We start from the raw sequence: 26,762 nt of genomic DNA, 5'->3' as shown, positions 1-26,762 counted from the left end.
TGGTCCTGAGGCTGTGCCAGTGTTGGAAATGCATCTGCTGGGGGTCTCACCTGAACTCCTCTGCTGCTGCACTGCTGAAGCTCCGTGCTGGCAATCACTTGCTGCCGAAGTGCTGTGCTCTGCCAAAGCTCCTGGGATCAGGAGTGGCTCAGTTGCACAGTGTTTTGTATCTGTGTATTCAGTGGATTTGGCCATGAGAACACCTAGTCAGGGAAGCTGAGCCCACAGCGTCCCCAGAGGCTTTTGTAGGATTCAGGGAAGTAGTTCCAGGGTTTGAGGAAGATGATGTCTCCAAGAGAATGAAGCTAAAGTAGTGCAAAAGCTCATTTTGCGGAGAGAGGCGTGTGCTGCCCGCCCCTGCCACAGCAGCCACTCCTGCAGGTGTGTCCTGCACCACCAGTGTCCTGCACTCGAGACAAGAGGTGACTTCTTTACACCATGACAGGCATCACTTACCCAAAAGGGGGTGTGATTCAGCACCTCGTGCTTTTTCAGCAGGACACAGGGCAGGTGGCACACTTCTGTCAGACAGCACCTCATGAGCTCGAGACATTTGTGTTTGCCTTGATTTGGACATCAAGGCAGGGCTGCAGGAGGATGCTGTCAGTGAAAGCCCTAATCCACTTATGCTGGCAGGTTAGACAGAGCAGGGATGAGTTTAGTTAAAGATTTAAAGATATTTATATTCCAGGATATAAGTGGATTGATAAAATATAATTCTATTAAGAGATTGTTCCAGTCCTTGAATGGCACTAATGATTGTGTGGGAATAGGAGGCACAGAGAGATTAGCAGCAATCTTTATTTCCCAAGCAGGTTGTCTGTTGTGATGTTGTTATGTAAACTAAGTGTTCATGTGTTAAGAAGTAATCGTGCAATTTTGTCTGGAGGGAGTCCCAGGCAAGAGCTGCTTTGTAAGGGCAGAATTAGGAGAATTGGTCCATCAAGAAAAGTACATTTTGCAAATTTTTATTCTGAGTAAATGGGAACAAACACATTCCTGTGCCATATCGAGTGCCTCACCAGGGTGTTGCCAGGCTGGATGTTTGTAAGGAAGTCAGAGGAGTTGATGTGCCAGGTGTGCTGGGTCTCCCTTGGACAAAGGTCCTCCCTGTGGTGGGGGATGTACAAGTACCCATTTTGCCCTCAGGCAATAGCCAAAATAACTTGTGAACCTATTCCAGCTGCACAGATGCTGAAGTTGCCCTGAGTGGCACAAACCCTTCTCTTCTCCACAGGCTGTCCCCTCTGGTGGCTGGGGGATGCTGAGGGGGCGGGGCATGTTGCAGGAGGGCATCTGGAGTTAAGCCGGTGGGAATTCTACCTGTAGCCTTCATCTGGCCTTTACATTAAAATTGTCTTTCTCTCTTTCTCTCTCTTTTTTTTCCGCTTCCTCCCCTGCCTCCTTCTCCCCCTCTTCCAGCAATGTGGACACCAAGGAGCTGTGTGGTGAGTGCAGTCCCTCTTTTTGGGCAAAAGCAATCACTGTGTGCATGAGGGCCTTCGAAGGGTGTGTGAAACCCAGTACAGAGCTTGCAGTGCTGTGGCAGCTGTGGAGCTGGGGGATCTCAGCCCTGCTGCTGCTCTGCCCCTTATTCCACAGGAAAATTGGCAAAACTTTTTTCATTTTCTTGCAGCACGAATGGGGTCAGAGCTAAGTGAAGCACATGGATCCCATTCAATAGCAAGCTGGAGTTTAATTTCTGGAGATGTCATGGCTTCCAGCTTCACTCTGAAGTTCAAAAAACTCATATCCCTCTGCAATACCTGTAACATGTTTCTCCCTAGGCCAGCCTTCATGTTTCTCAGCAGGCTGCCTGAGGGGTGCACTACCTCTGCTGTACCTCCCACAGCTTGCCAAAATTAAAGGCTGAACAGAAAATCTGTGATAATATTTTGTCCCACACCTTGACCAGAAAGAGAATATTTCCTGCTGGGATTTCTGAAGGGCTTTGCCTCACTAGGAGGTGACTCAAGCTGCTCACTCAGGTGTATTTTGCTATGGATGCTTGTTATTGGGAAATGTTTCCTGCACCCCAGCTTTTTGGGAGGAAATGGGGAGAGAGGCATGTGGCCTTGCAGAGAGCTCATCCATCTCTTCTCCTCCCCTCCTGTGCCAGGATGCAGAACATATAAAGCCACCTCAGCAGGTCTTCACCATTTATCTTCATCACTTTGCCACTAATTATAGCCTTTGGAAGTCTGTCTGGGAGTGGGTTGTGCAGACAGAGATGGGGTTCCTGGGTGCCTGTGCCAGCACCACACAGTTACTCCTTATTCCTGATCCTTTAAAGACCTCTCTGTCCATAGGTGTGTCCGCACCAGGACATTGTCCAGGGTTTCTCTCTGCTGGGGTACTCAACCCCTGCCCATACCATTTTGAGCATCCAAGCTGGCAGCAAAAGCAGCAACATGTCCCCTTTCCACTGATTATTCCTGCTTGTCCTTGTTTGGGTATGCAAGAAATGAAGATTTCCATAAAATCCTTTTGGTCTGATGATGATATGATGGGCTTGTTCCCATCACTCCATTCTTATTGCACTGGGTCTCCTTGCCAGCTAACCCAAGAAATCAAACCCCCACAGCTTGCACCACCAACTTTGCCAGGAAATCCAGCAGTACCAATGGCATTGCTTGACCCCAATTGGCTTTCTCCATCACTCTGATAAAATCAGAAAATTACGTGGCTGTCACCCAGCATGATCCCATCTCGCTGCCTCTCCCAGGGGTGAAGCTGCCAGGACAGAGGGGAGATAAACCATCACCTCCTGTGGAAAGCTGGGGGAAGCCAGAGAAAGGATCAATCAGCACAAGTTCCTGCCTAGATCTGTTATCTGCTGAATACCTGCCCTTGCCTGTGATTTATTTGCTTGCTTCTCTTCTAAGTATTAAACATAAACCCCCAGTTTGTCTAAATGGGAGCTGTGGTGTCTCTCTTGAAATGGGTTGTGTATTATAAGATGTTGAGAGTATCTTAAAAGGCATTTCTTGAGCCCTGCATGAATAACCTAAAGCAGCAGAGCTGAATACTTTGTTAAAGTCAACTCTGTTCTCTTCCCATGTGCCCCTTGGTCGGTGTCAAGGGCTGTGCTGTGCCCACAACAGCTCATTTCTCCTGAGATGGATGGGTCCAGCTTGTTGTTTCAGGACTTAGAAAATGTCTTTACCTTTCAGCCCTGCTCGATTTTTCTTTCCCAGGTAGGAAGGAAAACACAAACAAACACGCTGCAATGAGAATAAGCTGTTTGGCTTATCATGGAACAGCTGCTGTCAGACACGCTGTGACATTCTGGTTTCTGCCAAAATCTTCTTCCCTTTGGATATGTTCTCAGACTGTAAATAGCTATAGGCACTTCTAATTAAGCCAAGAAAACCTAATTAGTGGGGTTGTTTCCTGAAGTTTATGTCTTGCTGCACTCCACAGAGATGTCACCTCAGTGTGAAACTCCATGTCCTAGTGCTGAGGAAAGGCCCCGGCGGCTTTTAAGGAACAGCTTTTTGCTGTGCTCTGTGTCAATCACCAGAAACAGGGGAAGGATAAGGATGGCACAGAGAAAGTGTGGCTCCTTCTCTGTGGAGAACACGGGATTTCGGGCCCAGCTTGCAGCTCTGTTCTCTTCCTTCCAAGGCATATTTTACTCTCAGAAGCCTATTCAACCTGTGATGGTGGGTTGAGGTGCAAATGTGATAGGAATGTAGGGAACGATGTAAGGCCAGTCTCAGCTCATATGAATTGGGGTGAACCGGGGAAGTATTTGGATGCTTTGAGTGGCAAAGAATGTCAAGGGGGATTTCTTCTGAGACTTCTCCCTCCATGCCAGCAGTAGGAGGGAGAGAGAGCATATAAAATCAAATGCAGAAGTAGGTGTAGAAATAAAGACCCTGATGAATTATTTTCAGTGGGAATTACTGGGTCTTACATCTCCTTTTTGCAATGGTCCCAAACTTCATGGGAATCACACCACTTCCCATCCCTTCAGGACAAATTGTGACTTTGACTGAAGATAAAGAGTATAAAAATATACCTGGAACCATCCTCTCAGGTTTATCTTACCACCGATAGTAAATCTTGCTGTGCCGTGTGGCCTCAAGTTACATTAACATGTTCCCATCATGTTTCTCTTGGTTTTCCCAGACTATTTTGCTGACCATATGGGAGACTATGAAGATGTTTTGGCCTCCCTGGAGATGCTGAACCTCTCCATCCTGAAGGCCATGGACTACACCAAACGGGTGAGTTCTCCTTCCTGCACCTCGAGTTTCACAGGCACAGAGTGAGCACTGTAAATGTCGCATTAAAGAGCACATAAATCTGACAGGTCCTCATCCTCTTCAGCAGCGCTGTGTGCTCCTGCTCTGCAGACAACGTGGCCTCTTGGTCTCTGGGGTGGGATTTTGAATGCATGAGTTGCTGTTAGCATCACTGACAGGGCTTTTAGAAACTTCACATGATAGAGCTGCCTTTAAATCCAGCTTCCACCTTGGAAGGCATCCTGCTTTCCAAATACAGTTGCTCATGTGTGAAGCTGCTGTATTAGAAACTAGAGGGCTGTGAGTTTGAAGCACCACAGAAGAATCATGCAAGCACCAAAACCGAGATATAATGCCCTGTTTTACAAGTGCAAAGTAGCCCTAAGTCTTTAAAAAATCCATCATGTATATTAATGATACTGGACTATTATAGACACTGACAGTGATCAAGAAGCATATTGAAGTTCATTTATGAATACCTAGAAAATCTGAGCTGATGTACCATATAAACCTCCCTGCAGCGAGGTGCACCACTCATTTGTTGTCTTACCAGGATGAGAGAAGTGTTCATAGAGCTTTAGTTCCTTTGAAATAATTTTCCTGTCTTTCTATACCACTTAATAGTGCAACTGGGCTGTATCAATGATATTTATTGCCTCAGGACAATCAATCCCTTCTCCCACTTCTACCTTCAACTGCATTTGCATTGTTCTTTTGTGCCACGATGAATAAAAAGCATTTTTCCTCTTCACTGGTGAGCAGTTAGGTGGTATGCTGAGGACCAAGCCAGGGAGAAAGGTTTTGCTTTTTCCAAGGAGTTGTAAGGACTTCCCAATCCAACTACAGCCCTCCTGCAAGCAATCCAAATTGAAATCTCCCTTCCATTTATCTTTGAAGCTAAAGGAGAAACTCAAATTACTCCACATTAAAGAACTGACAATGATAAGAAGTTTTAGGAGTTAGAATGGGAAATGGCAAATTTCTCTCCCCTCTTGCTGCTGAGTAAAGAGCCTTATTTCCTTGCTTAATCAAAATCCATCCCTTTTGATGTTTGTAAGGAAGGCAATATGGAAAGTGAAGGCACATATTTAAGATGTTGATGTCTTGCCATAATAAATTAAAGACAAAAGTCTTTGGACAAGCACTGATCTGTCTGAAGTGTTAGTGATTTTTTTATCAACATTATGAAAGGGTGAAAAAAATCAGGACAACAGTAATAGTTCATTTTTTACTATTAAGTTTCTGTGTCTGTTCATGTCTCATTTATATTCATTGTTAGCAATTTTCATGACCATCAGGTTTGCCAACTACGTATTTCAAATAAATGTTAACATGCCAATAGAGGTCTTAGTAATTCATTCCAGCTTGCTGTTCGTGATGCCTTCCACCACTGCTTTTTCATGTGATGTGAATATATATGACTAACTCTTCTTAATATTTTGCAAGAGGAAGATGGTCTATTCCCTGCTTATAAATTAGGCATCTGAGCATTTGGGTATTACCTTGCATGAGACATCTGCAGCAGAAGTAGGGAGGTTATTCATAATCCCAGTCCACTCATAAGAAGAACATCTTTCTCCCTCCTTGATTCTGCAAATTGTGGCCGGATTCATCTGCCTTAATTGCAACAGGGCAAGGTTATTTACCTAAACCTGAGCTGGTCACTTCCATCGTGATTTTGTGGAGAGAAACAAGGAGATCTGGAGCACTGAAGGCACCTTCCTCCCGTGACACTGAAGGATCACAACACTTCATCTCAAATGCAGACATTTCCCAAGCCAGTCCAGGGAATGCTGCCCCAGCATCCTCCCACCCCCTCATTTTATCAGCCTGTGGGGTGCACTGCTCTTCCCTGCCTGGCAGATTTTTGGCAAGGGAGCAAGCAGAGCAAGACTCCATCACAGAGAGGAGCTGGCAAAGAAGTATTTAATGAAAAACACTGTTCCCCGCTGTGATTTTGTGAACAAAGTGGTACAAACCTCATCAATGAATTATTCAAAGGCAGGCACTTTGTTCAGGTAAAGAAGCAGGGGAAAATAAAACCCAACACAGAACAAGCTGTTGTGAGTGGTAGAGAAACTCGTCTACAGTGTTCAAACAGGATACATTTGGTTTGGAAGGAACTTAAAGCTCATCAAGTTCCACCACTTTGCCATGGGCAGGGACACCTTCCAGTAGACGAGTGGAGCTCAAAGCCCAACCCAGCCTGGCCTTGGACACCTTCAGGCATGGTGCAGTCTCCTTCCACCCCATCTCCTCCCTATGTGATGCTGTAACCAAGGGTCCCATGCTGATGGGGTAGCAGGATGTTTAAAAGATTTATACATTTAATATATGTTTTTATAAACACTGGAAGAGATGAAGGATGGCCAAAGCAGCAGGTTTTGGTATTCAAGCATGGTGTTGTGCCCCCTGATGCTCGAGCCTGTTGCTGTCCCTACACCTTTTCTTGTGGCCAGACCCTGCAAAGGGCTGGGGGATGATGCTGAGCATTGTGACTCGCGAGCAAACTGCTTTGCTTGTGAGCTGCTCCTGCTTCTGCATAATAAAATACACATTTCCTAAGCTGGAGAACACTATTGATCATTTAGGAGTGCTCCTATTTCCTCCCTTTCAAACAATGTATTGGGGCAGATGATAAATGAAGCCCAACCTTCTTCTGTGCTGTCTTTCTGAGAAGAAGTGCCAGCTGATGAGAGGGCATGGAGAACCATGGTATTTAATTGCTGTTTGTATTTCTCACCTTTAAAGACAACTTATTATTTCTTGCTCATAAAAAGAGAAAGCAGCAATTATCTCATGCTGGAAGAGCTCCTAAAGTATCAGCAGTAATTAGATTCGGTAGTGGAAGGTCTCACACAGCAAAACAAAATCTGTCATTGTAATTATTTTCCAATACAGTGATGTCCTTGCCACGTTGAAATGACTGCCGGTGACAATTGGAAATGCAAAGTTAAATTGGAGAGAAAGGAAATGAACTTTTGGGTTCTAAATAAAGCTGACAGTGGGAGATGTTCTTATATAATTCTCTTTTACTGTTGTATGGTGCAGTCAGCAAATACCAAAACCAACATGACTGGGAAGGACATGGTTTGTGTCCAGTGTTGGAGGGCATGTGGGGTATGGTGGGAGCTGGGAGAGCAGAGCCAGGTTGGTTGCTGTCCCGCCCCTTCCCCCTGACTCCCCTGCCTTAGGGGACAGTGTGGAACAGTGCCCACCCAAAGCGTCCACCATCCCTGTCAGCCTCCAGGGTGACAGGAAAAGTGCCCAGGGGTGGCAGATGTGGTGGCTACCACTGCACACCCTCACCCAGACCCCCCTGGAAATGTGACTTAGCTTGGTAAAAAAACAGTGTGGGTTTTGGAGCCTGAGAGGTCCAATCATCCTTGTCCCTGTCAGGTCCAGCTTCCACTGCCAGCTGCACTGGGATTGCTCCTGCTCCCATCTTCTGCCAATTAAGCATTTTGCAGGACTGACCATGCAAGCATCAGCAAGACTGACCTTAACTGGTGAGGCAAACTTTAAAAGCAAGCTGCAAAGAAATCCAAAAAATGCTGAGTGATGAACATCTTCAAGGATGAAGCAGCTCAGATTTAAAGTCAAATCATTCCTTCCTGGGGATGCTCCTGTTGGGCAGCAGACAGGTCCAAGAAGCACTGGTGGCTGACCTCGGGGCATTCCCTGTCCCAGATGGAAGGTGGGTGCTTGGAAAGCAAAATTACCCAAAATTGGAGCTGAAATTGCAACCCTCCTGCACATGCCAGAATGAGACTGGCTTCAGGGAAGAGTAGAGTACAGCAGGAAGGATTTATGGAGCAGGCCTGTGCATCTGAGTGTGGCTCTGGACCAGCCTCTGCTTGGTGTTCAGCATCAGCTTTGGTCCTGGAGAGAGAGCAAAGAGATGTGAAAGACAGTGTTTTACTCCTCACTTGCTTGCTGCCAGCTCCACTGCCAGTCTATCACTTATCTCATTTAATGGACCTGGAGAGGAAATATGACCAAGTGGTGACACAACACACACCCCCTGAGAGCCTTCTCCAGTCGGGGTGACAAACACCACGAGTCTTATGGGCTGGCACTCTACTCAAAGCAGCTGCAAATGTATTTTCCCCTGAGAATCATTATTTAGATGAGAGAATATGTAAATCATAAAGGGACAACTGAGTGCATTGACCTTCAATACCAGCTGCTGCTGCTGCTTCTCCATCAGCAGCAGTAGGGAGCTCAGAGGTATCTACACACAGGTGAATAGGTTTGCATATTATTCGTGAGTTAAATTGTTCCTGCATCAATCCACCCTTCTTGTCTCTGCTTTGTGAGATTAATTGCAGTGACCAGGAGATGCTGAGTTCCTGGGGCTTGGTGGAGGTGCTGCAGCAGATGTACTCTCCCTGCTGCTGGTGCCAGGCTGGCCATGGGTCTCCCCGAGTTTTCAGCCCCCAGCAGCAAACTGCAAACTGTGCTTGTTTGAGCAGCTCAGTTACAGCCCCAGAGCAAGAACCATCTGCCAGCAGTCTTGGATGCTAAAAATGGTGGATGGTATTTTTTGTTTTATAGCACAGCCAAGATCAGCAATATAAAGTGCTCTTATTTGCATTCTTACCTGCCAAACTAAAGCTTGCCAAAAGTGATATTGCTCTTTTTTGAATGATGACACCTCGAGATAAAATAGTTAGTAGAACTAATACTCAAAAAGAACCTTTTCCTCCCATCCTCCAGCTAATCCTTTATCTCAGCCTTTCATTTAACTTGAGCAGGTTTTCTCCTGCTCTGCTGAACGAACGTGGTGCTCACACTGAGGGTGTCAGGTTCCTGGGGCAGGGCTGTGCCGTGTCGGGTGACAGACCTGGGCAGGGTGGAACAGCAGCACAATGGTGGCTGTTCTGGGTTGTACCCAGCCCAAGCAATGTGAGCTGCTCATGGCCTCTCACAGATCTCATGTTCTGGCCTTGGCTCGGGGTGGTTACATGAACAACAGCTGAAGACTTCTAGTTTGGGTTTGAAGTCTGGGGGATACCACTCCAGTGCAGCACATCAGTTGTTCCATATTCCCTCCTGGGTGATTCATATTCTATCCCACACCAGTGTCTCCTTTGGAGAAACACTGCTCTCTCTTCCTCGCTGCTGAACACGGGAACAGCTTGTCTCCTGGTGCTTTGTACCTGCCTGAACCCCAGGAGATCCTGCACAACTTGTCATGTTCCCCCTTGGAAGCATTTGGCTCTTCTTTAGGGGTCAGGTTGTTTGCTCAAATGACCAGTTTGCCTTTTCTGGGGGGCTCAGAGCATCATCCATCCTCACCTTTGCAGTGTCTGCCCTGATGGGGAGAGAGTGGTTTTGGGGATTATCAACTGCTTTTCTTTTCATATTCTTGGATGGGTGATTTTATAACATGACAGCTCTGAAACACTCCTATGATGCAGTTAAAGATGTAATCAAGGTGAATGGCTGTGTCTGAAAAAACAAAAGCATGGTGGATGGGTCAATGAATTGGTAAAGGTTGAGTCAACTCTCCATGTGTTTTGAATGACACATCTCTGAACAATTTTTGTATCAATTTTGATAGCAAAAAACAGATGTTGATTTCTGGAAAAGTTATGGAACTTTATAGTTGAAGAATAATCTGAAAGGAAAGGAGGTGCATTTGTTTAGCTTCCCAGAAAGCATTCCTGCAACTCTTCTCTGAAACTGACTTAAGAAAATATTGCACCACAAATTAAAACAAAATGTGCTGCTTCAGTTCTGCAAGAACTGAATTTTACCCAACTTTTCTGTTCAGACTCCAGACCAGAAAGCCTCTTCTCCGTGCAATGCCATCCGGAGTGATTTTCTTGCCAGCTTTGCAGGGCTGTGCATGATATCCAGCTGGGCTGCCAGACTGTGGGGAGCAGGGACTGGCAGGGAGATGAATCTTAAGGCCTCTCTTGGAACTTATTTTTAGAAGAAGATCCTCATTCACTGCTCTTCTTCTTGTCTGTTGCTGCAAAGTTCACGTCCCTCCATTCTCTCTGAAAAGGGAGAGCGTAGTCTCTGGAGGTCCTGCTTGTGCTGTCCTGGCTCCAGCTCTCTTGGACTTCCTGGAGGACATGGTTTTCCTCATCTTGCCTTCCATTTTAGGTCTATGCTCCTGGGATTTAGGTAAACATGAATGGTGAATTTAGGTAAATTGTATGGTGAAGGGAAAAAATCCCCCAGGTGTCAGTGCTGTTGCACTGCCAAATAATCTGAGAGCAGATTGAAGGAGCCACCAAAAGGAAGGGCAGGGAGCAAGTCAAAGCATAAGCAGCTGGCACAGCCAGGCTGAGCCTTCAGCAGCTTGACCATCCCACATGGCTACATCTGCAGGGTCCTTTGAGTAGGTCCTGTTTGGAAAACAAAATCTGCACTTCCCTTGGAAAACTGAAATAAATATGTATTAAATTGCTGCATTGTGGGTATTAATACATCTAATTAGGAACTTGTGTGAAGCAAAAGGCTATAGCCAGGGTGTTGAGAAGTAAGAGGCTGCTCTTTCAAGCCTCTTCTTTGCCTGCTGGGTGAGTGGAAAGGGTGCAGAGGGGCCAGCTCTGGATCCATAGGTGACCTCGGGGATGTGCAGCACAGCACACGTGTGGGCCAGCAGATACCTGCCCTTCACATCCGTGTGGCTGCACAAGAAATGATGGGATCCCAATGCAGCAGGGAGGTTCTCTAACAGTGAGAATAGAGAAGTTCTGTGATAAATTGCTTGGGAAGGGTCCAGGAGGAGACCTTCAGGACCAGACATGGTAAGCATGAGATGAGAAGGGTCCAATGCTGAGTTTTGCAAAAAGGAGGATTTTATAGCAAAAAACTTTTAAAGTCCATATGATGCTGTTGTCATTTTTGTAATCTGAACAGGTGTCTCATTTGGTTTTTTAGAGCTGTTTCAGGAAGGCTCAGGGTCTTTCATATGGTAATGCTTTCATTTATCAACTATTTAAATGCCTGTTCTCTTCAGGTTTCTCCTACTGATTATGTGCCAGGCAATCAGGTTTGGGTCTCTGCTTTGGAAGGGATTTAAAAGTCGGGGGGAGGGAAAGGAGAAAGAGGCAGGTCTGAGTGTTATTCTAATTATAAGAAAATATCTCTTGGAAGCAAACAGGCAATTATGAGCAACGAATTTAAATCAGCCACTCAGAGATTACCATGCAACACATGCCTGGTTTTTAAAGGGCTGGGTGGGTGGAAGAGAACCTCTCCATCATCCCAGGATGAGGCCTGAGGGTGTTTTATGGCATGGCAATACGTTTGTTGTTGGGTTTTGTTTTTTTTAACTGGAGGGAAACTGTGGGTGAAACAGAGTTGCCTTTGGTTTCCAACTGAAAAGCCTTCTCCGTTCGGTGGCATCACTCTGTGGGTGGGCTTGGACTGTGGCTATTAACAGTTGGAGAAGTCATCAGTGTCGCCAGGAGTGGTAATTGTCAGCCAATTTGGCCAGTCTCGCTGAAATCCAGCACTGGGAAGCCTTGTTGGTCAGGGTGTAACCCTGTGAGGCAGAGGGAAGATGTGGGGATGTCACAGTGGGTCTCTGAGTTTGTGGGTGGTGCAGAATAATCTATATTTTACATCCTGTAGTCTTAATGAGCTGAATAGTGACCTTTAAAAATGCCAGCAAAGAAGCTTGGAGATGTTCAACAACATCAAAACTCTTCTTCCCCAGTATTTGATACCCACAAGGACATGGCCATGAGAGCCCACTTTTAGGCATCCATTTGCAATGTTGGGTGAGGGAAACTTGGTACTGGTTGGCAAATTCAAGCACTCAATAGCATCAAAATCCCAGCTATGCTTTGCACAGGTAACACATCCCAGGAGTGTTTTCATTAATCTGTGCCAGAATTTGGGCAATTTTGGGTGGGTGCATGTAGAAATGAAAAGCTGGAAGAACTGTGGTGGGGCTTTGAACAGACTGTGCCCCTATGTTAGCTGCCACTGTGTGTGGGAAGGTGCCTTACAGACACATAAAAAGCCCGTGATGTGAAGGAGGGAGATGGATTTGGGGCCTGGACCTCAGCCAACTGACCAGAGACCCGGCCCTGGGCAATATTTCCCCAATAAAGCAAGCTGTCCTTTTCCCACTCTTCTCTCATTTTGGAATGCCTCTGTATCATGTCCTGGTTTGTCAAATCATTACGCTTTCTGAGGCTCTCCTGAGAGCCTTCAACACAGAAATCTCAAGGCCATTCTTTCAATGATGTTTTTACACTTGCTGCTCATTGCAAACACTCACAGCCACCTGTTTGCAGCAGCAGAGGTCAAGGCCAGGCAGCTCAGCAGAGAGCTTTCCTGGAAATGATGGATGGAAAAGAGCAGGCTTGGAGAGGTACAAGAGCTTCTGGCACAAAGCAGCTTCATTGAGCAGCAATTATTATTATACTATCTCCATAAATATTTTAACTTCTCAAGCTAAGCAAGGAGGAAATAAGTCTTCAGGGTGGAATTAATAAGACCAAACCTCATTAAATCTCACTAGGACAGTCTGACAAATGTTTTAATAAGACAATGGGAAGGATTCCTTTATAGCTGGTCTTTTAATGGTTTGTTTCTGCAACCCTGAAGAAGACACATGCTAGAGGAGAGCCTGAGGGATTGCTGAAAAGGCCTCTAAGCAATATGTGTTTCTGACTCAGCTCCCAAGAGCCAATGTCACAGCTGGGCTGGCAAATGACCAGTTAGTTAAGTAGGAGAAAAAAAATCACTGTTGTTTGATTTCAGAGCTATTTGACTTACCAGCCTGTCAAAAAGTATCAGATCTTCACAAACACCCCAGTTTTCTCTGCACTGGCTGGAGTAGCTTAGTACCTGACATCCATCCATCCATCCATTGAATCTGTATGTAGGGAGTTAAGCTGATTTAAATGCATGTGGGAATCACCTGTTTGATTTTTTCCTGAAGCTGAACCAAGATTATAGGCTGTGGTTAGGTAATAAAACATCCAACATTTAACTACACATACTCTCACAGCTTTATATTTCAGCTGCCAGCGCCAGTCAGAATGATCGGACAGCAGCCGGCATAGCCTGTGCATTCATAAAAACCATTTTCCAAAAGGAGCAAGCTCCCTTGCTAGGGAGAGCAGTCAGCTGACCTGAATCATGGGAAGGGTTGTTTGGGATATTTTTTGGTGGCATTTGCAGGAGACAGGCTGTAGAGTCCTGGAGTGCAGCAGAGCAGTGGAGGTAAATAGCTACCTGTTTATTTGATGCTTGGATTGAAATGGAAAAGCTGTGGTGCACTGTTCAAAGCCCTGCAAGGGAGACAGAGTGTGGGATAAAGAGCACAGAACAGGTGTAAAATCAGCAGATGGGCTTGGAATACCCGTGAGAGCTGTGGTGTGTGGTTGGATGCTATGAGAGGGGGGAGGACAAAGCAGCAGTGTTGCAGATCACCCTGGGGAGGGACACGGGTGAATTACTCTGTCTTTGCAGTGCATCACTGCTTGGAGCAGCACTGGGGGTCTCAGGGCATGGGTAAAGCCCCTTGCTCCAGCCCATGCTTCCATCCAGCCCCAGCTCACATCAGGGAAAATCATGTCCCAGAAACTCCCAACTCTTAACTAAAGGCATAATCCAACCAGCCAGTGGCATGCTTTCCTCTCTCTGACCTGGCTGTCGGATAAAGATGCTGGTGGAGTGGGCTGGGCTGGGCTGTGCTGGAGAGCACCAGGGCTGTGGAGGGGAGCATGGTCCTGCTTGAACAAAGACTCATAAGGCGCCAGGGTCCACTTGTGCATTGCCAAATGCATCCCCTAAACTTGAGGAGCATCCCAGTGCTTGGTTCTCATGCCTGTTCAGCGCCCTAAGACAGTCCTGTCTCCGTTTGCCCAGTGCCCTGGGACAGGCTGTGCTGATGAAAGAGCAATGCAACCCATGGATCCTTCTCTCCTTACATCTCCCTCCTTGCACCCAATGGTGTACAGAGAGCAGGTGCAGGAGATGATGGATAGGGCGCCCTGCATGGCAGATGGCTTCAGCATCACCATCACCACGTTGTGCATCACCATCCATCAAGGATCATCATGTCATGCATGTCCACCAGAAATACTGTGGCTGGGACAGGGAGAGGAGCAAGTTTTCTTGTGTTAGACAGAAGTCATTAACTGCTGCTAATTTGATGCTTAAGAAGCCATCAAGAAACTAGTGCTTCCATACCAAACCAGGGGTGAGAAATCAGCTCTGTGATCAGTTTCCCCAAAGGGTTTTTTCCATCAGCTCATTCTTCTTTTATGATTTAATATGGGAGATAAAGGTGGAGATAAAGGCCCTCTGGGTTCTTGCAGAGCTGCTCCAGTTGCTATGGAAATAACCCTTGTTAATAGCTTCATAAAATAGGAATAATTTGCTTTGGGGAGCTTGGGGTGCTCATTTTGTGCTGCTGCGTGCTCAGATAACCAGTGCTGCTGGGACCACTCTGGTCCCCTGAGTGTGGTCACTGCTGATGGAATGCAGGGAGCCAGGAGCATCCATCCCTGTCTCATGGCTCCAAAAATTCATGAGCCCCTCCCAGAGGAGTCCCATGCCAGGAGGTGTGAGCACACAGGGACAGACCGCCCAGCAGGGGTTTGCCTGGGCAATGTGCTGCCCCAGCAGGCACTGATGGGTTGGAAAAAGTGGTGCTGGCAAGCTTGGGCTTAGAGGAGCCTTTTTTTCACTGCAAATATTTTCAGCTCTGATGCTGAGTGGTTGGCTTCAGCCAGAGCTAGTGAGGTCAGTGGCCACTGGGCTGGCCTTGGTCTGGTTGGGCTGGTGTTGAACTGTTTGGAGTGGTGATGAATGAATGCTGGATTGGTTGGGTCAGTGTTGCACAGGCTGTGCCAGCGTCCATCTGCTTGTGCCAGTGTCCCACCTCTGCTGGTGACTGTCAGGAGGTGTAGGAGCAGGACGGTGCCATGGGCAGGGCTCAGCAAGGCTGTGCTGGGAAAGGGGCCCTGGGTGCTTTATGCAGATCAGTTGTGCTAGTAAAACATTTTTAGGTGTCCTCTGTCTTGAAAAAGTTTGGATTACCCTGGGAGCTTCTAACACTCAAACAGCACACTGAGCCCTGTTAATCATCCCAAACCCCTTTAACTTTAGTGCTGTCTTGGCAGTACTGCTGTGGACTAGGGCACCGTATATAACACGCTGAAGCGCTCTGAGTAGGGATGTCCAAAGCACAGGATGCACTTTTCATACCTGCACCCACTGGCTGCAAGGCAATAGCAAAGTAATTTAAGATCATGCTAAAGGGAGCAACTACGGGCTTTGGGTAACACCCCTTTACTTTGTGGGGACATGGAGGGGACCAGCTTGTGTGTAGGATGCTGGGCAGATGCTGCACTGGCTGGGGACCCTGGTGGTGCTGCGTGGCCGGCGCTGGCACTCACCGCGCTCACTGTGTGCCTCTGCAGGTGTACGAGAGCGGCAGCAACGTGGACCAGTTCGTGACCCGCTTCCTGCTGAAGGAGACGGCGAACCAGACCCAGTCGCTGCTGAGCTCCGTGGAGAGTGCTGTGGATGCCATCGACGAGCAAACCAACCCCGCCAGGTGCGCAGCACTCCTGCCCTCCTCTGGTGCAGGAGGGTGGAGGGGGAGCAGGAGGGAGCTTTTGCGGGGTGAGGGAGACGCAGCGGACATTGCGCAGGAGCAAAGGGGAGCTGGGCGAGTGGCTGCTTTTCTCTTTGCCTCCCTTCCCGGCTTCCTGAACTCTGGGGACTTTCCTCCACCGATCTCTCCTGCCCTGTCCCTTACTCTCCTGCAGTGCCCCGTCACACGAGCGGTGTGTGTGGGGATGCAAACCAGGGGCAGCAGCCTGGCGCCGGGCTGGGCAGCGCTGGGGGCATGGGGCTGCCTCTGAGCAAACCCACCGCTCCCACCCAGGGCAAAGCACAGGCACCTGCCGAGGGGTGGCTGTGCCTGAGGTGTGCTGGGGACAGTCCACAGAGGCAGCTCCCCTCCTGCCAGAGCACTCAGCGAGTGCGATCATCCAGAGGAAGAAGGTGCTTTTGCACTGGGGACAGGCAACGCTGTGCTCTGGTCCCCTGGGGGGCCGTCCCCACCCCAGCAGCCCAGCACATGGCACTGAGCTTGGGCAATAGACAGGAGACGGTTTCAAGGTTTACCGAGTGCTGCCAGGGCTAAGCTAGAAAGAGTTCCCAGCAGCAGAGGTCAAACCTCAGCGCAGCCCCCCTCGGTGTCAGTGCCACTCACCTCTCCAGGGTGCCACCACCACCAGCTCTAACCAGGACAGGTTGCCACGGAAACGCTATCAGACGCTCCTGCCATTCTCTCCTGCCATTCCTTCAAACCAGGAGGCCTCGGGCTGCTTGCACGGGAATGTTTTGGCTTCCCCAAGCCATGGGCAGGCAGAGGGGCACATGGAGAGTGAAAATTCCAGCTGCCTCCTAAGACAGCACTCTCTGGAACGCAGTGAGACCTGGACAGCTCTGGCACCATCCCACCAGCTTTTCTAGCAGGAATGCTGTGGGTTTCATCATCTCACATCTCTTTCTTCTCTTTGTTTTGTGACAAACCTTATACAAAAAGAAGTAGGAGCTCCTGCGAAACAATAAAGAGGAAACAAACCCAACATCAGGCAGAGCAATTAGAGCCCATGAAAGACTTTGCTGGCTTTTATTTGCTGATGTGTGGGCCCAGATCATAATGGGGAGTATTGTAGTTGTTTTCTCATGAAGATAACAGCTCTAAAGAAAAATAAATCCCACCAAAAAATTATCTCCTGGATCCGAGTGAAGACAAAGAGGAGGCCTAAAAAGCACCAAAACAAAGGGCTGTAGAACACAGTGTGAAGGCAGAGGTCCAAGCTTGAGACACATCATTAAATTGTGGTAAAAATAAAGCTCTGTCCGTTTTTGCCTAATTTCCTGTCTATTGACAGGGGATTATCCAGGACCAGCAGAGGGATAATTGTACAGCCTGTAGCAAAGGGATGCTCCTGCCACCTTTATTGTTGTTCTTGCTTCCATATCTTGGAGATGTTCTTTGGGACCAGATCCTCATATCATGTTCCTGTGTGTACGGTGGAGCCCACACTGGCTGATTTTCAGGGTAGCTGGGGAAAGAGCACTGGGCAGCTGTGCTTTGGAGGATCCGGGTGCCAGAGGGACCGGAGGGCAGGGAGATGCTGGCTGGTGTGGTGCCCATTGGCTCCGGGTGCTCAGTGTGTTGTCTCCAGCTGGGAGCTGCTTGACTAACAAAAGATGCCAAGAGGAGCCAGGGCTCCCAGGCACCTCTGTCAGCAGTCAGCTGGTACAGAGCTGCTCTTGCTGGAAGGAAACACTGGAAATCCTTTGAGCTGCTCAGCCTCTCCCTCTGTGGCTCAGGCTTCCTCTCAGTGGAGGAGAAAGGAGAGGGTCATTCTTCCCCAAACACATTCCCATCTCACACGCATGGACGGCAGCTGCAAGCACTTGTGAGGATGGCAGGTCTTGGCATTCTCTCTGGCTTGCAAATAAGCAGGGTCCTGGGAGGACCACTGAGGATCTGGGGCTGGATGGTGATTATGGATGCTCCATCTGTGGAAGTGTTTCAGGAGAGTTTATTTGAGCTTTGAGCAACCTCCAGGCCAAATGGGCTTTGTAGACCCAGAGAAAGGAAGCAGGATGGAGGAAATGCTACAGTGGATGCATTTCTATTCTCCAGGGGAACTGTAGCTGCAGTCTGTTAGTGGGATACACAGCCAGGCATCTCTTCCCCTGCTCATGGGCAGCCATTCAGGCATGGGCAGCCTGGGTGGCAGGCAGCAACTTTTCCTGTCTGAAAGTCACCAAAGACATTGGACTGCAAAACCAGCCCCAGTAAGGTGCAGCCAGCCAGCTGGGCACAGCTACAGGGGCCTGAATGCCCCATGTTGCAGGTGTCTGTCTAGGACAGAAAAAGTCCCTGAGGGCTGCTGGTGGTGCCAGGAGGTCTGTGCTGTTCCATAAGCAGGAAGAAAAGTGATGGCTGCTGCGAGCAGCCCACAACGTTCCTCTGTTTCTGACCCACTCCCCACACTGGCTGATGCCAAAGGGTGGTGCAGGAAGGAAGCCTGCACTGCCTGGGCACAGTGTGGGCACTGCTGTCCTCCAAGGGGTCATCAGCAGAGCTGCCAGAAAGGATGCTCCAGTGCTGGCTCATGCCATTCTGTGCGTGCCCAGCTCTGCTGTCCTGACACCCTGTGTGCTCTCTGGTTGCAGGCACTACCCCAGCAAGGATGGTCACGGCCTGAGTGACACCTGGTATGACAACCCCGTGCCCAGCTACTCTCCCACCACCTGGATGGCCCCCAGGGAACAAGGAAAGAGCTTCCAGACTGGTAAGTGCTGGCTGCCTGGGGTGGCTTGGAGCACTCAGGTCCTGGCAGCAGCACGGGGCTCTCAGGGGGTACCTGCAGGTGCCCCTCACTCCATTCCTGTGTCCTGGCTCTGTGCAGGTTCCCCCGACACCAAGGCAGAGGGGCTGGAGGGGCAGATCAACAGGCTGGCCAAGCTGATCGGCAAGCTGGAGGACAAGGTAAGGGCCAGCATTTCCCTGCATGGGGCTGTCCTGCCATCCTAGGGACAATCCAGGGACCTTGCCCCAGCTGTTTTGGGGCAGGGATGAGGACATAGTGTTGGGGATGTTGGCTGCAATGGGAGGCCAGGGAACTTTTGCAAAGGGTCCTGACTGGAGATGCAAGTGGCTCTTGGAGCCCATTCCCTGTGGAGAAGGGGGCACAGTCATTGCAAATGCTGGGGACAGAAACCCACCAAGCAGGGAGGGACAGGCAGCCTCAGCCGACCTACCACCCCCTCTGCTGCTTATTCCCCTTTTCCCAGACCCTCTGGTTTGACCTGCACCAGAGGCTGTCGGACAGCGAGAGCACGGCTTGCACGGTGAGTGTGCCCGACCACCACCCATGGGTGCTGGGGTGACCCTGCAGCACAGAGCCACACTTGGGGGGTCTCTGTGTTTTTGGGGTCTCACATGTCGCTGTGTTTGGGGGCCCGGCAGTACCTGCTCCTGGTGCGGAACGAGATGACGGTGTCACACAAGCACCTGGGCGAGTTTTGCAGCTCCCTGAAGCAGTACCTGAAGAGCGTGGCCGGGGAGCGGGACTGCTTCCAGTGGGTACCATCAGCAGCTGCACATCATGGGGCTGGGGAGATGGGGGGGCTTAAGGTGGGCTGGAGTGAGGACCAAGTGAAGGACTGAGGTAAAACAGCCAGGATTTGGGATGTAGTCATGCTAAGCCACCAACACCGCTTTTGCGTGGGATGGGGAGTGCTGGGATGGGGACCCTACCCCTACCTGGGCTGCTGGGGCTGGGTCTCCCCTCAGTAGCCCACCCTAGAACACTCCTGTGGCTGCAACAGGGGGAGGGATGCCCCATGTTGGGGACTCACTCCCTCTCCCTGTTTCTGGCAGCGTCACTGCTGTGAAGCTGCCTGATGGGGTCACCTTCATCATCTATGAGTTCTGGGAGACGGAGGAGGACTGGAAGAGGTAGGGAAGGGGGTAAAAAAAGCCCATATTGGGATGCTTGGGTGTGGAGGGTTGTTAGAGCAGCTGAGCCCCAAGCTGTGTCCCCTGTCTGATGGCAGGACTGAGGAGCTGTCAGTCTGTCTGTCCTAGGGCTGTCCCTATGAACAGGACAGGGAGTTTGGGGTGGGTCTATGCCTCCCACCTGGGAGTGCCTGTGGATGTGATGATGGGAGGTCCATCCTGAACAGAGGCAGGGTGCTCTGCACAGGGGGAAGTGAACAGGATTGCTGGCACCCAGTCCCTGCCAGAGCCCATGGTGCTGTGGGGGCTGGGGTGGTGCTTCTGGGGTGGGGGCCTGGGTGTCACTCACTCTTCCATCTGGGCACAGGCACCTGCAGAGTGCCACATGCAAGGGCTTCCAGCACGTCAAGGTGGACACGCTGAGCCAGCCTGAGGCCATCTCCAGCGTGGCCGTGCCAGGTAGGAGGGCGGCCACCCCAGAGGGTGGGGGACAGGGACCCCTGGGCAGCCAGCACCTCTCCAGTTGTTGGGGAGTAAGGGTGGGCAGGTGGCATGGTGTGCAGGACAGCATGGGCTGAGCTGGCTGGGCTGGGGTGGGGGTCAGGGTGACGTGGGGCTGGGCAGGTGCGACCCTCCAGTGATGCTCCCCTGCAGCTGCCTGGTGCACCCTGAGCCGAGAGTGACCGTCAGTGCCGGGGGCCCGCCAGCACCTGTCCCCTCTGCAGGGTGGCCGTGACTGGGGGAGATGTCGGTGTGACCTGGCTGCAGTGAAGGAAACCCCCATGTGTGTGTCCCCCACCCCACAGAGTCCTCCCTCAGCTACCCCATCACCTGGGTGATCTTTCCCTGGCGTGGGGTGGTCTTGGGGGAAAGAAGGACTGCCAGGGAGGGGCTGGCAGGGTTTGGGGAGGGGGACATCCCCCAGACATAGGTAGACAGGGAGTGGGGGTGATGGGTGCAGGCAGGCAGGCACGAGGAAGCAGGGATGGGAGTGGGAGCTGGGAGGCTGGAGCCCCCCTGAAAGCAGGTTGGGGGGTCTGTGCTACTCCCCAGGGGCCACCCAGGGAGGAGACTGGGGGGCTTGAGGCTGTGCCTGGTGCAGTGTGTGCGTGCCTGCAGGGAGGGGGACCCGTGTCCCAGGGGAGAGTCAGGGTGGTGGCAGAGCGGGGTTTCCCTGCTCCCAAGGCACCTCTTAGTCCTTTTCAGGTGTGGGGGGTCCTAAGGGGTTTCCTTTGCACGTGCACAGCTGCAGCTGGTGCCTTGCAGGCATGAGGGTGGCTGCCTCCCCTCCTTCCTGGGGTCTGTACTTCTGTCTGTGTGTCTGTCTGTGCCAATCCCACACCCACCCTGTCGTGCGTGGGGGTCCCTCAGGGTGTGTGGCACACGACCCTTGTCAATACCCTCTCTGTCTTTATTAGCCACTGTACAACGGGGACGGTGACGCCAAATAAAACCGCCATGGGATCCAGTGGTGTGGCTGTGTTCGGGGCACCTGTGCGGGGCAGGGTGGTGGGGGGGGCTGTGGTGGGAGTCACGATGGGGCTCTGTGGTCCCTCAGCGCAGCAGCCCCAGCACGGCCAGGGCAGCGCTCTGCCCACAGACGAAGGCACCGCCAAGAACGGAGAGCACCCCCCAGGCGACGAGAGCAGCCCTGTGGCGACACGAGCAGAGGCTGCTGGGGTAGAGCTGACTGCAGGAACGGGCCACCCCTGTACCCCAGCTCCTCTGCCTGCAGAGCTCTCTGCAGGGTCAGCCTCCTCTGCCTTGCTCCTCTGCACAGCTCCCGGTGGATGGCTGAAGAACCCAGCAGCCCCTCTGGGTCAGCCCCAGTCTCCTCTGCAATGACACACAAACCTTGGTCAAAAAGCTACCAGATGCCACCACAAGATCATTCCCAATTCTGCCAGTGCCCAGCGGCCCTGCTGAAGGACCAGAGACCCACACCCACCCACTCTGTGTTCGCGCACGGCCACTCCCACACATCCCCAGCTCCATCCTATCACCACACGCTTCCACCTCTGTCCCCTCCCTGATTCCAGCCCCAATCCCGGGACCTCTGGGTCTGTACCTCCCTGTTTCCTTCCTCCCCAGGCACACAGCCCCCCTCAGCCCCATACTAAGCCCCTGGGATGCAGCACTCACCCCAAGCCCTGCTGCTGCTCTGTCGCAGGGTCCTCAGCACCGTGCTCCTTCCTGAACTGTCCTGGGCAGGCTGGGACTGTCCCCTTGCAGTCTCCATCGCCCCAGCTTGGGTTGTCCCCTCTCCTCATGATGGGCTCATGCTCTAGCAGGTCTCCCCAAGGGACTTCTCCAAGCCTTTGTCACCCAGCTGGGTCCCCCTGCTCACCTTCTGCCTTGGCCCCTCCAGCACTTTGGCACCCTTGGGGGCACACTCACCCCTCCCCAGATGTCCATGAGTCCCCCAGAGCACCCTCCTGAACAAGGCCCCAAGGTCCTAGGGTGCTCCCTCCACCCCCCACATAACCTCCATCCTCACTCAGACTCTGCTGCTCCCCCAGGGCCACCACAGACAAGCTCAAGCACACAGCCCAGAACTCACCACCACCATGTCAGGTCCCCCTGAAATGAGCTGCTGCTGTGCCCCAGCCCCTCCCTGGCCCACTCCAGGACAGGAGTGGTGATGGGGACACACCTCCCTGGCACAACAGACACTGAACACCTGATGGCCTCCTGTCTTGGGGCACCCTGCCCCTCTGACCCCCACCCCAGCCCCCACCGGGTGCCCCAGTGCCACCAAACCCCACCCTTCTGCCCCTAAAAATCACTTGGGTACCTCCTTGATGCCTGAACGCAGCCCTGGTATCCAGGCACATTCCCGGGCACAGCCCCAGTAGAGCACTTCCCTCCATACCCAAATCCCCCTCCTTGCAGGGCTCCCACTTTGACCAGGGTGACCCCCAGGGATCTGCCTGGGCCATGGCCCATGGGATACCACACCCTGCCCCTGCCCCTTCCCTTGCCCCCGCCGCTGCTGAACACACAGACACTCACCTTCTGCGTGGCCCGAGGCTGCGGGTCCCAGTCATGCACACGAGGCACAGCCCTGTTGCCAGTGCAGAAGCTCAGCCCCACTAGCACAGCACCCCTCACCCAGCCCCATTGCATTGTCCCCCCTGCACCCCCAAAATGGGGCCAGGACAGTCCACCTTCCACTGCAGCGATGCCTTTGGCACCAGTGACCCCCCCACCACTTTCCTCCCCTCCCGTGCCTACTCTTGCCTGGGAAGATGAAGATGAAGAAGGCGCTGATGCCCCCGATGAGTTCAATGACTTTGCCGATGTCGGGGACGAACAGGGCGATGCCGAGCGTGGCAGCCATCCAGGTGACCGTCAGTGCCACGCGGCTGCACCGCTCGTGTGCCTCAGACACTGCCACGGCCCCGCGCTTCGGGGTTGCCCACAGGTCCTTCACCACGGACCTGGCAGGGAGGATTGAGGGGCTAATGGCACCCAGGGGAGCTGCGCCAGCTGTGGGGACAGCCAGCTTGTCACCACACCCCTCACCTGCCCAGCAGCACCACAATGGGGTAAATGGTGACAATGGAGACACCGAAGAGCAGGCGGGCGATGATGACAACTGGGTCATTCCCTGGGTAGGACATCAGGACATCGGACGCCACGGCCTCACCAAAGGTCAGGTAGCCATAGAGCCCTGCTGACAGGGAGGTGGGGGTGGGCAGCCATGCAGCAAGCAGGATGGAGGAATCCCGAGGAGGATGGATGAGCCAAGAGGAGAGGGGACCTCTGGGGCAAGGAGGAGGTGAAAGGTTTGGTGCTGGGGTTACCAGTGAGGGAGTAAATGAGCAGGCAAATGAGCATGGAGAGCACAGAGACGGCGACCCAGTGGGAGAAGCTCTGGTTGCGCATGCTGCTGTAGATGGCCACACATGCCTCGTGGCACTGCAAGGCAAGGGGGGACAGCACTGGGACCCCATGCAGGGACAGCCCCCACCCCCAGCATCCTCCCTCCCGCCTATGGGTGCCCTGTCCTGCTCTGCCCCATTCCCAGGCACTCGTGTCCTGCCCCACAGCCACCTCTGGTGACAGCCACAGGTCCCCTTCCCTGCAACCTGCCCTTTAAGTGACGGCATCCCCATGGTCTGGGATGCCATGGGGGCTGCCAGCACTGCCCTGGCAGCTGCGGCCAGAGAGACCAGGGTGACCTACCTGGAAGCCAAAGCAGATGGTGGGAATGACGCTGAAGATGGAGGTCCAGGAGGAGGACCTGTGGCATGTGGAGAGGAAGCACAGAGCAAAGGGCATGAGGCTCTCATGGAGAAGACCTTTGTGTCATAAACTGTGCGGCCTGGATGCCACTATGGGAATCTCTTGCCCGGTGATTCTGAGAGAAAGGGGCATTGCTGGGGTGAAATCTGGGGCTGGGAGCTATCATCCACTGTGAGTTGTCCCCAGCTCATCCCCACCACACACAGGGCCCAGTGCCACCCCTGCCCTGCCTCCAGCCCCACCCCATGTCACTGCTCATGCCATGGAGTTCAGGGCAGGAGGGACATGGGGCCAACCTTCCTACCTGGAGGGCTGGGGGGGCTCAGTCAAACTCAGGCTCTCTGCCTGCAGGTAGTATTTCAGGATGATGACCAGGGTGAGGTAGCAGGCAGCCAGCGTGCCCAGGATGCTGCCAGGGCATGGGAGAGCATCAGCACACGGCCAGAAGGAAGGGAGGGGGGGCTCCCACAGCCCCTCAGGCTCCTGGGAGGAGGTAACTCAGGGTACAAGGTACCTAGGCATGGGCCACCACAGGGATAGCCCAGGTGGTACCTGGAGTACTTCTGGAAGCCAATCTCCCTGGGGACGGAGAGCGGGAAGATGACGAGGACACACAGAGCTGAGAGGGTGAAGCGCTGGTCCACATACCAGGGGGGCAGCTGGGGGGCCCCACTCAGTGTCCCATTGAGGTACAGGGAGTCACACACTGTGGGGGGCAGTGGGGGGTCAGCTGTACCCTGAAAGATGGCCCAAGGAGATCGGGAGCATCACACCATGGCAGGACCAGGGAGCCCCATGTCCTGAGAATTTCCAGGAAAACCCGGGGGGTGACCCCAGCCTACATGGGACCACCTTCCCCTCGGCTCCTGAGAGCTGCCGGCCCCAAGCAAGCCCCAAACAGAGCGAGGGTAAATAACTCACGTTTCTCCAGCTGGTCGCCCACCACCCTGAGGAGGGCCACAGAGATCATGAAGAGGTTGAGGAGGAAGCAGACCTCACAGAGCTTCCCCACAGCCGCCCCGCACACGGCCCGGACCACGCCCTGGTAGGTGGGCTGGGCACTGAGGGCTGCGGCATAGCCCAGCACCGCCAGCCCGCTCACCAGGAACACCAGCGAGCCCTGCGGGGACAGACCCGGCAAGAAGCACCACGCCGACCCTCCATCACCCCCACACTAGAAGGGGACCCAGCAGGGCCAGGGACCAGGTCACCGGCCAGATCACCTTGTGGCCCTGGGTACCTCAGGTCAGCAAAAGGATGGAGACACAGCCTTATGTGATACTTTGGGTTGTACGGGAGCAGGTGTACTTTGGGTTGGGGCACGTACGGGAGCAGACACCGATTTACTTTGCGTTGCGCTACAAGCCAGCTACAAGTGTGGCTTCAGCTACAAAGAGCATCCCTAAGGCGGCACCACAGTAAGCTAAGGCTGTTGCACCGCTGACCTCGCCGGGGTCGGAACGGGGGTGCTGTGCGAAGGGGGTCCCCGCCAGATCCCTAAATACCAGACCAGGCGATCCCACTCTCCCTCCGCTCCCCCCGCGGACCGGCGCCCCTCGTCTCTCTCTGGGACTGCCGCTGCCCGCAGCCCCTCGTCCCCGCGTCCCCCCGCCCCGAGTCCGCCCTTACCAGCTCCACCAGGAGGGCGGGGACAGCCCCGCCGGCCCTGCCGAAGGCCCAGGGGAAGCTCAGCAGCCCCGCGCCCAGCGCAGACTTGAGCAGGATGAAGACGGCGCCGGCCGAGGAGAGTTCGGGCGAGGAGAGCCCGGCGGAGCCCCCCGCCGCCGGCAGCAGGGGCCGGCCCTCGCCCGCCGCCCGCTCCATCGCGGCGCGTCCCGGCAGGGCTGTGCCGGGCGGGCGGGGGAGCGCGGCCCCTCTGCAGGGCCCCGCGGGGGCGGGCGCGGGGAGCGCGGGGCTGCGCGGACCCCCCGCCCCCGCGAGCAGTGGGGAGGGGGCGCCGGGGGACGGGCGGGAGGCGGCCGTGGGAAGCCCCTGGCAGGAGCTCACCCACGGGCAGCCGCGTCCCGCATCCCCGGCTCTCGGAGCGCTCCCAAGAACGCAGCAGCCCCTTCAGCTCCCAGCGCGGGGCCCGGGCAGGTGGGCTGGGGGGTCCCGCGCTCACTATCCCCGAAATTATCACCACAGGGCTGGGCGGCCTCCCTGATCCTGCGGTGTTCACCCAGCCATGAAATTGCCACCACGGGGCATTACGGAGTGCCCCGGGAAGGGTGAGGGAAGCAGCTGCAGCTCACACCCCTCATCACTCGTTGGGCGCAGGGTGAGGCCAGCACCCCTGCGTATCTCCACAGCAGCTAAAAGCCCAGTGGTGCTTTTTTGCACTGGGAGACCTTGGAGAGGAGCCATCCCATCCCATCCCATCCCATCCCATCCCATCCCATCCCATCCCATCCCATCCCATCCCATCCCATCCCATCCCATCCCATCCCACCCCTTGCTCCACGCAGGCAAAGGGGATGCCAGGATAACAGGATGGGGTGACTGATGCTGCAGAGGACCTGCACAGAGGAGCCTGCACCCCACCCCTCAGGAATGAGGGGCACATCCCCAACATGGGGGACACACAGCAGCTCTGTGCCACTCCTGGCACAAGCCACTGCCCCAGGGCTCAGCACACAGGCCCTGGCGTTGGCTGACAGCCCCTAATACATTTTTGATTTCCCAAGTATGTGCCCTTCTGATCTCAGTAAGACAGATAAAGAGACTTTAATCAGCTGCTAGGAGGAATTATGGATGGCTAATTGTGCCTGCCACCTCCATTA

General features: G+C 52.9%; 2 protein-coding genes across 8 annotated transcripts in view; one reads left to right on the top strand and one right to left on the bottom strand.

Moving 5' to 3' along the window:
- The window catches only part of NECAB2 (N-terminal EF-hand calcium binding protein 2), an 81,472-nt gene extending 60,425 nt beyond the window's left edge, over positions 1-21,047 (top strand). For 3 of the 7 annotated variants that reach the window (XM_069027090.1, XM_069027085.1, XM_069027089.1), the window contains 10 exons: positions 1,423-1,448; positions 4,135-4,232; positions 15,659-15,795; positions 18,447-18,565; positions 18,683-18,762; positions 19,068-19,124; positions 19,243-19,355; positions 19,657-19,734; positions 20,102-20,193; positions 20,389-21,047. In XM_069027090.1, the coding sequence (XP_068883191.1) occupies positions 1,423-1,448; positions 4,135-4,232; positions 15,659-15,795; positions 18,447-18,565; positions 18,683-18,762; positions 19,068-19,124; positions 19,243-19,355; positions 19,657-19,734; positions 20,102-20,193; positions 20,389-20,417 (829 nt within the window). In that variant the 3' untranslated portion in view covers positions 20,418-21,047. The remainder of the gene's footprint in view (positions 1-1,422; positions 1,449-4,134; positions 4,233-15,658; positions 15,796-18,446; positions 18,566-18,682; positions 18,763-19,067; positions 19,125-19,242; positions 19,356-19,656; positions 19,735-20,101; positions 20,194-20,388) is intronic. The other 4 variants (XM_069027091.1, XM_069027092.1, XM_069027086.1 and 1 more) reach the window with 3 other exon arrangements.
- A 194-nt stretch (positions 21,048-21,241) lies between these two features.
- On the bottom strand, positions 21,242-25,806 carry SLC38A8 (solute carrier family 38 member 8). The gene is made up of 10 exons (XM_069027084.1): positions 25,612-25,806; positions 24,904-25,102; positions 24,535-24,688; positions 24,287-24,391; positions 23,923-23,980; positions 23,541-23,655; positions 23,260-23,410; positions 22,975-23,174; positions 22,747-22,801; positions 21,242-21,385 (listed from the first exon to the last, which is right to left on the bottom strand). The coding sequence occupies exons 1-10, from the start codon at positions 25,804-25,806 to the stop codon at positions 21,289-21,291; spliced, it is 1,329 nt and encodes a 442-aa protein (XP_068883185.1). The 3' UTR covers positions 21,242-21,288.
- Positions 25,807-26,762: the final 956 nt, after the last annotated feature.

Source organism: Aphelocoma coerulescens, chromosome 11 (assembly GCF_041296385.1).
Source record: "Aphelocoma coerulescens isolate FSJ_1873_10779 chromosome 11, UR_Acoe_1.0, whole genome shotgun sequence".
Taxonomy (NCBI): domain Eukaryota; kingdom Metazoa; phylum Chordata; class Aves; order Passeriformes; family Corvidae; genus Aphelocoma; species Aphelocoma coerulescens.
Note: the sequence above shows the minus strand (reverse complement) of the source record. Positions and strands in the feature narration are given on the sequence as shown.

Excerpts from the sequence above, each read along its gene's own strand:
- SLC38A8 (XM_069027084.1), bottom strand. The coding sequence starts at position 25,806 with ATGGAGCGGGCGGCGGGCGAGGGCCGGCCCCTGCTGCCGGCGGCGGGG. Across the intron at positions 25,103-25,611 it reads CCGCCCTCCTGGTGGAGCTG|GGCTCGCTGGTGTTCCTGGT; the intron begins GTAAGGGCGGAC and ends CTGTCCCCGCAG. Across the intron at positions 23,175-23,259 it reads ATTGTGGTGCTGCTGGGCAG|GTCCGTGGTGAAGGACCTGT; the intron begins GTGAGGGGTGTG and ends CCTCCCTGCCAG.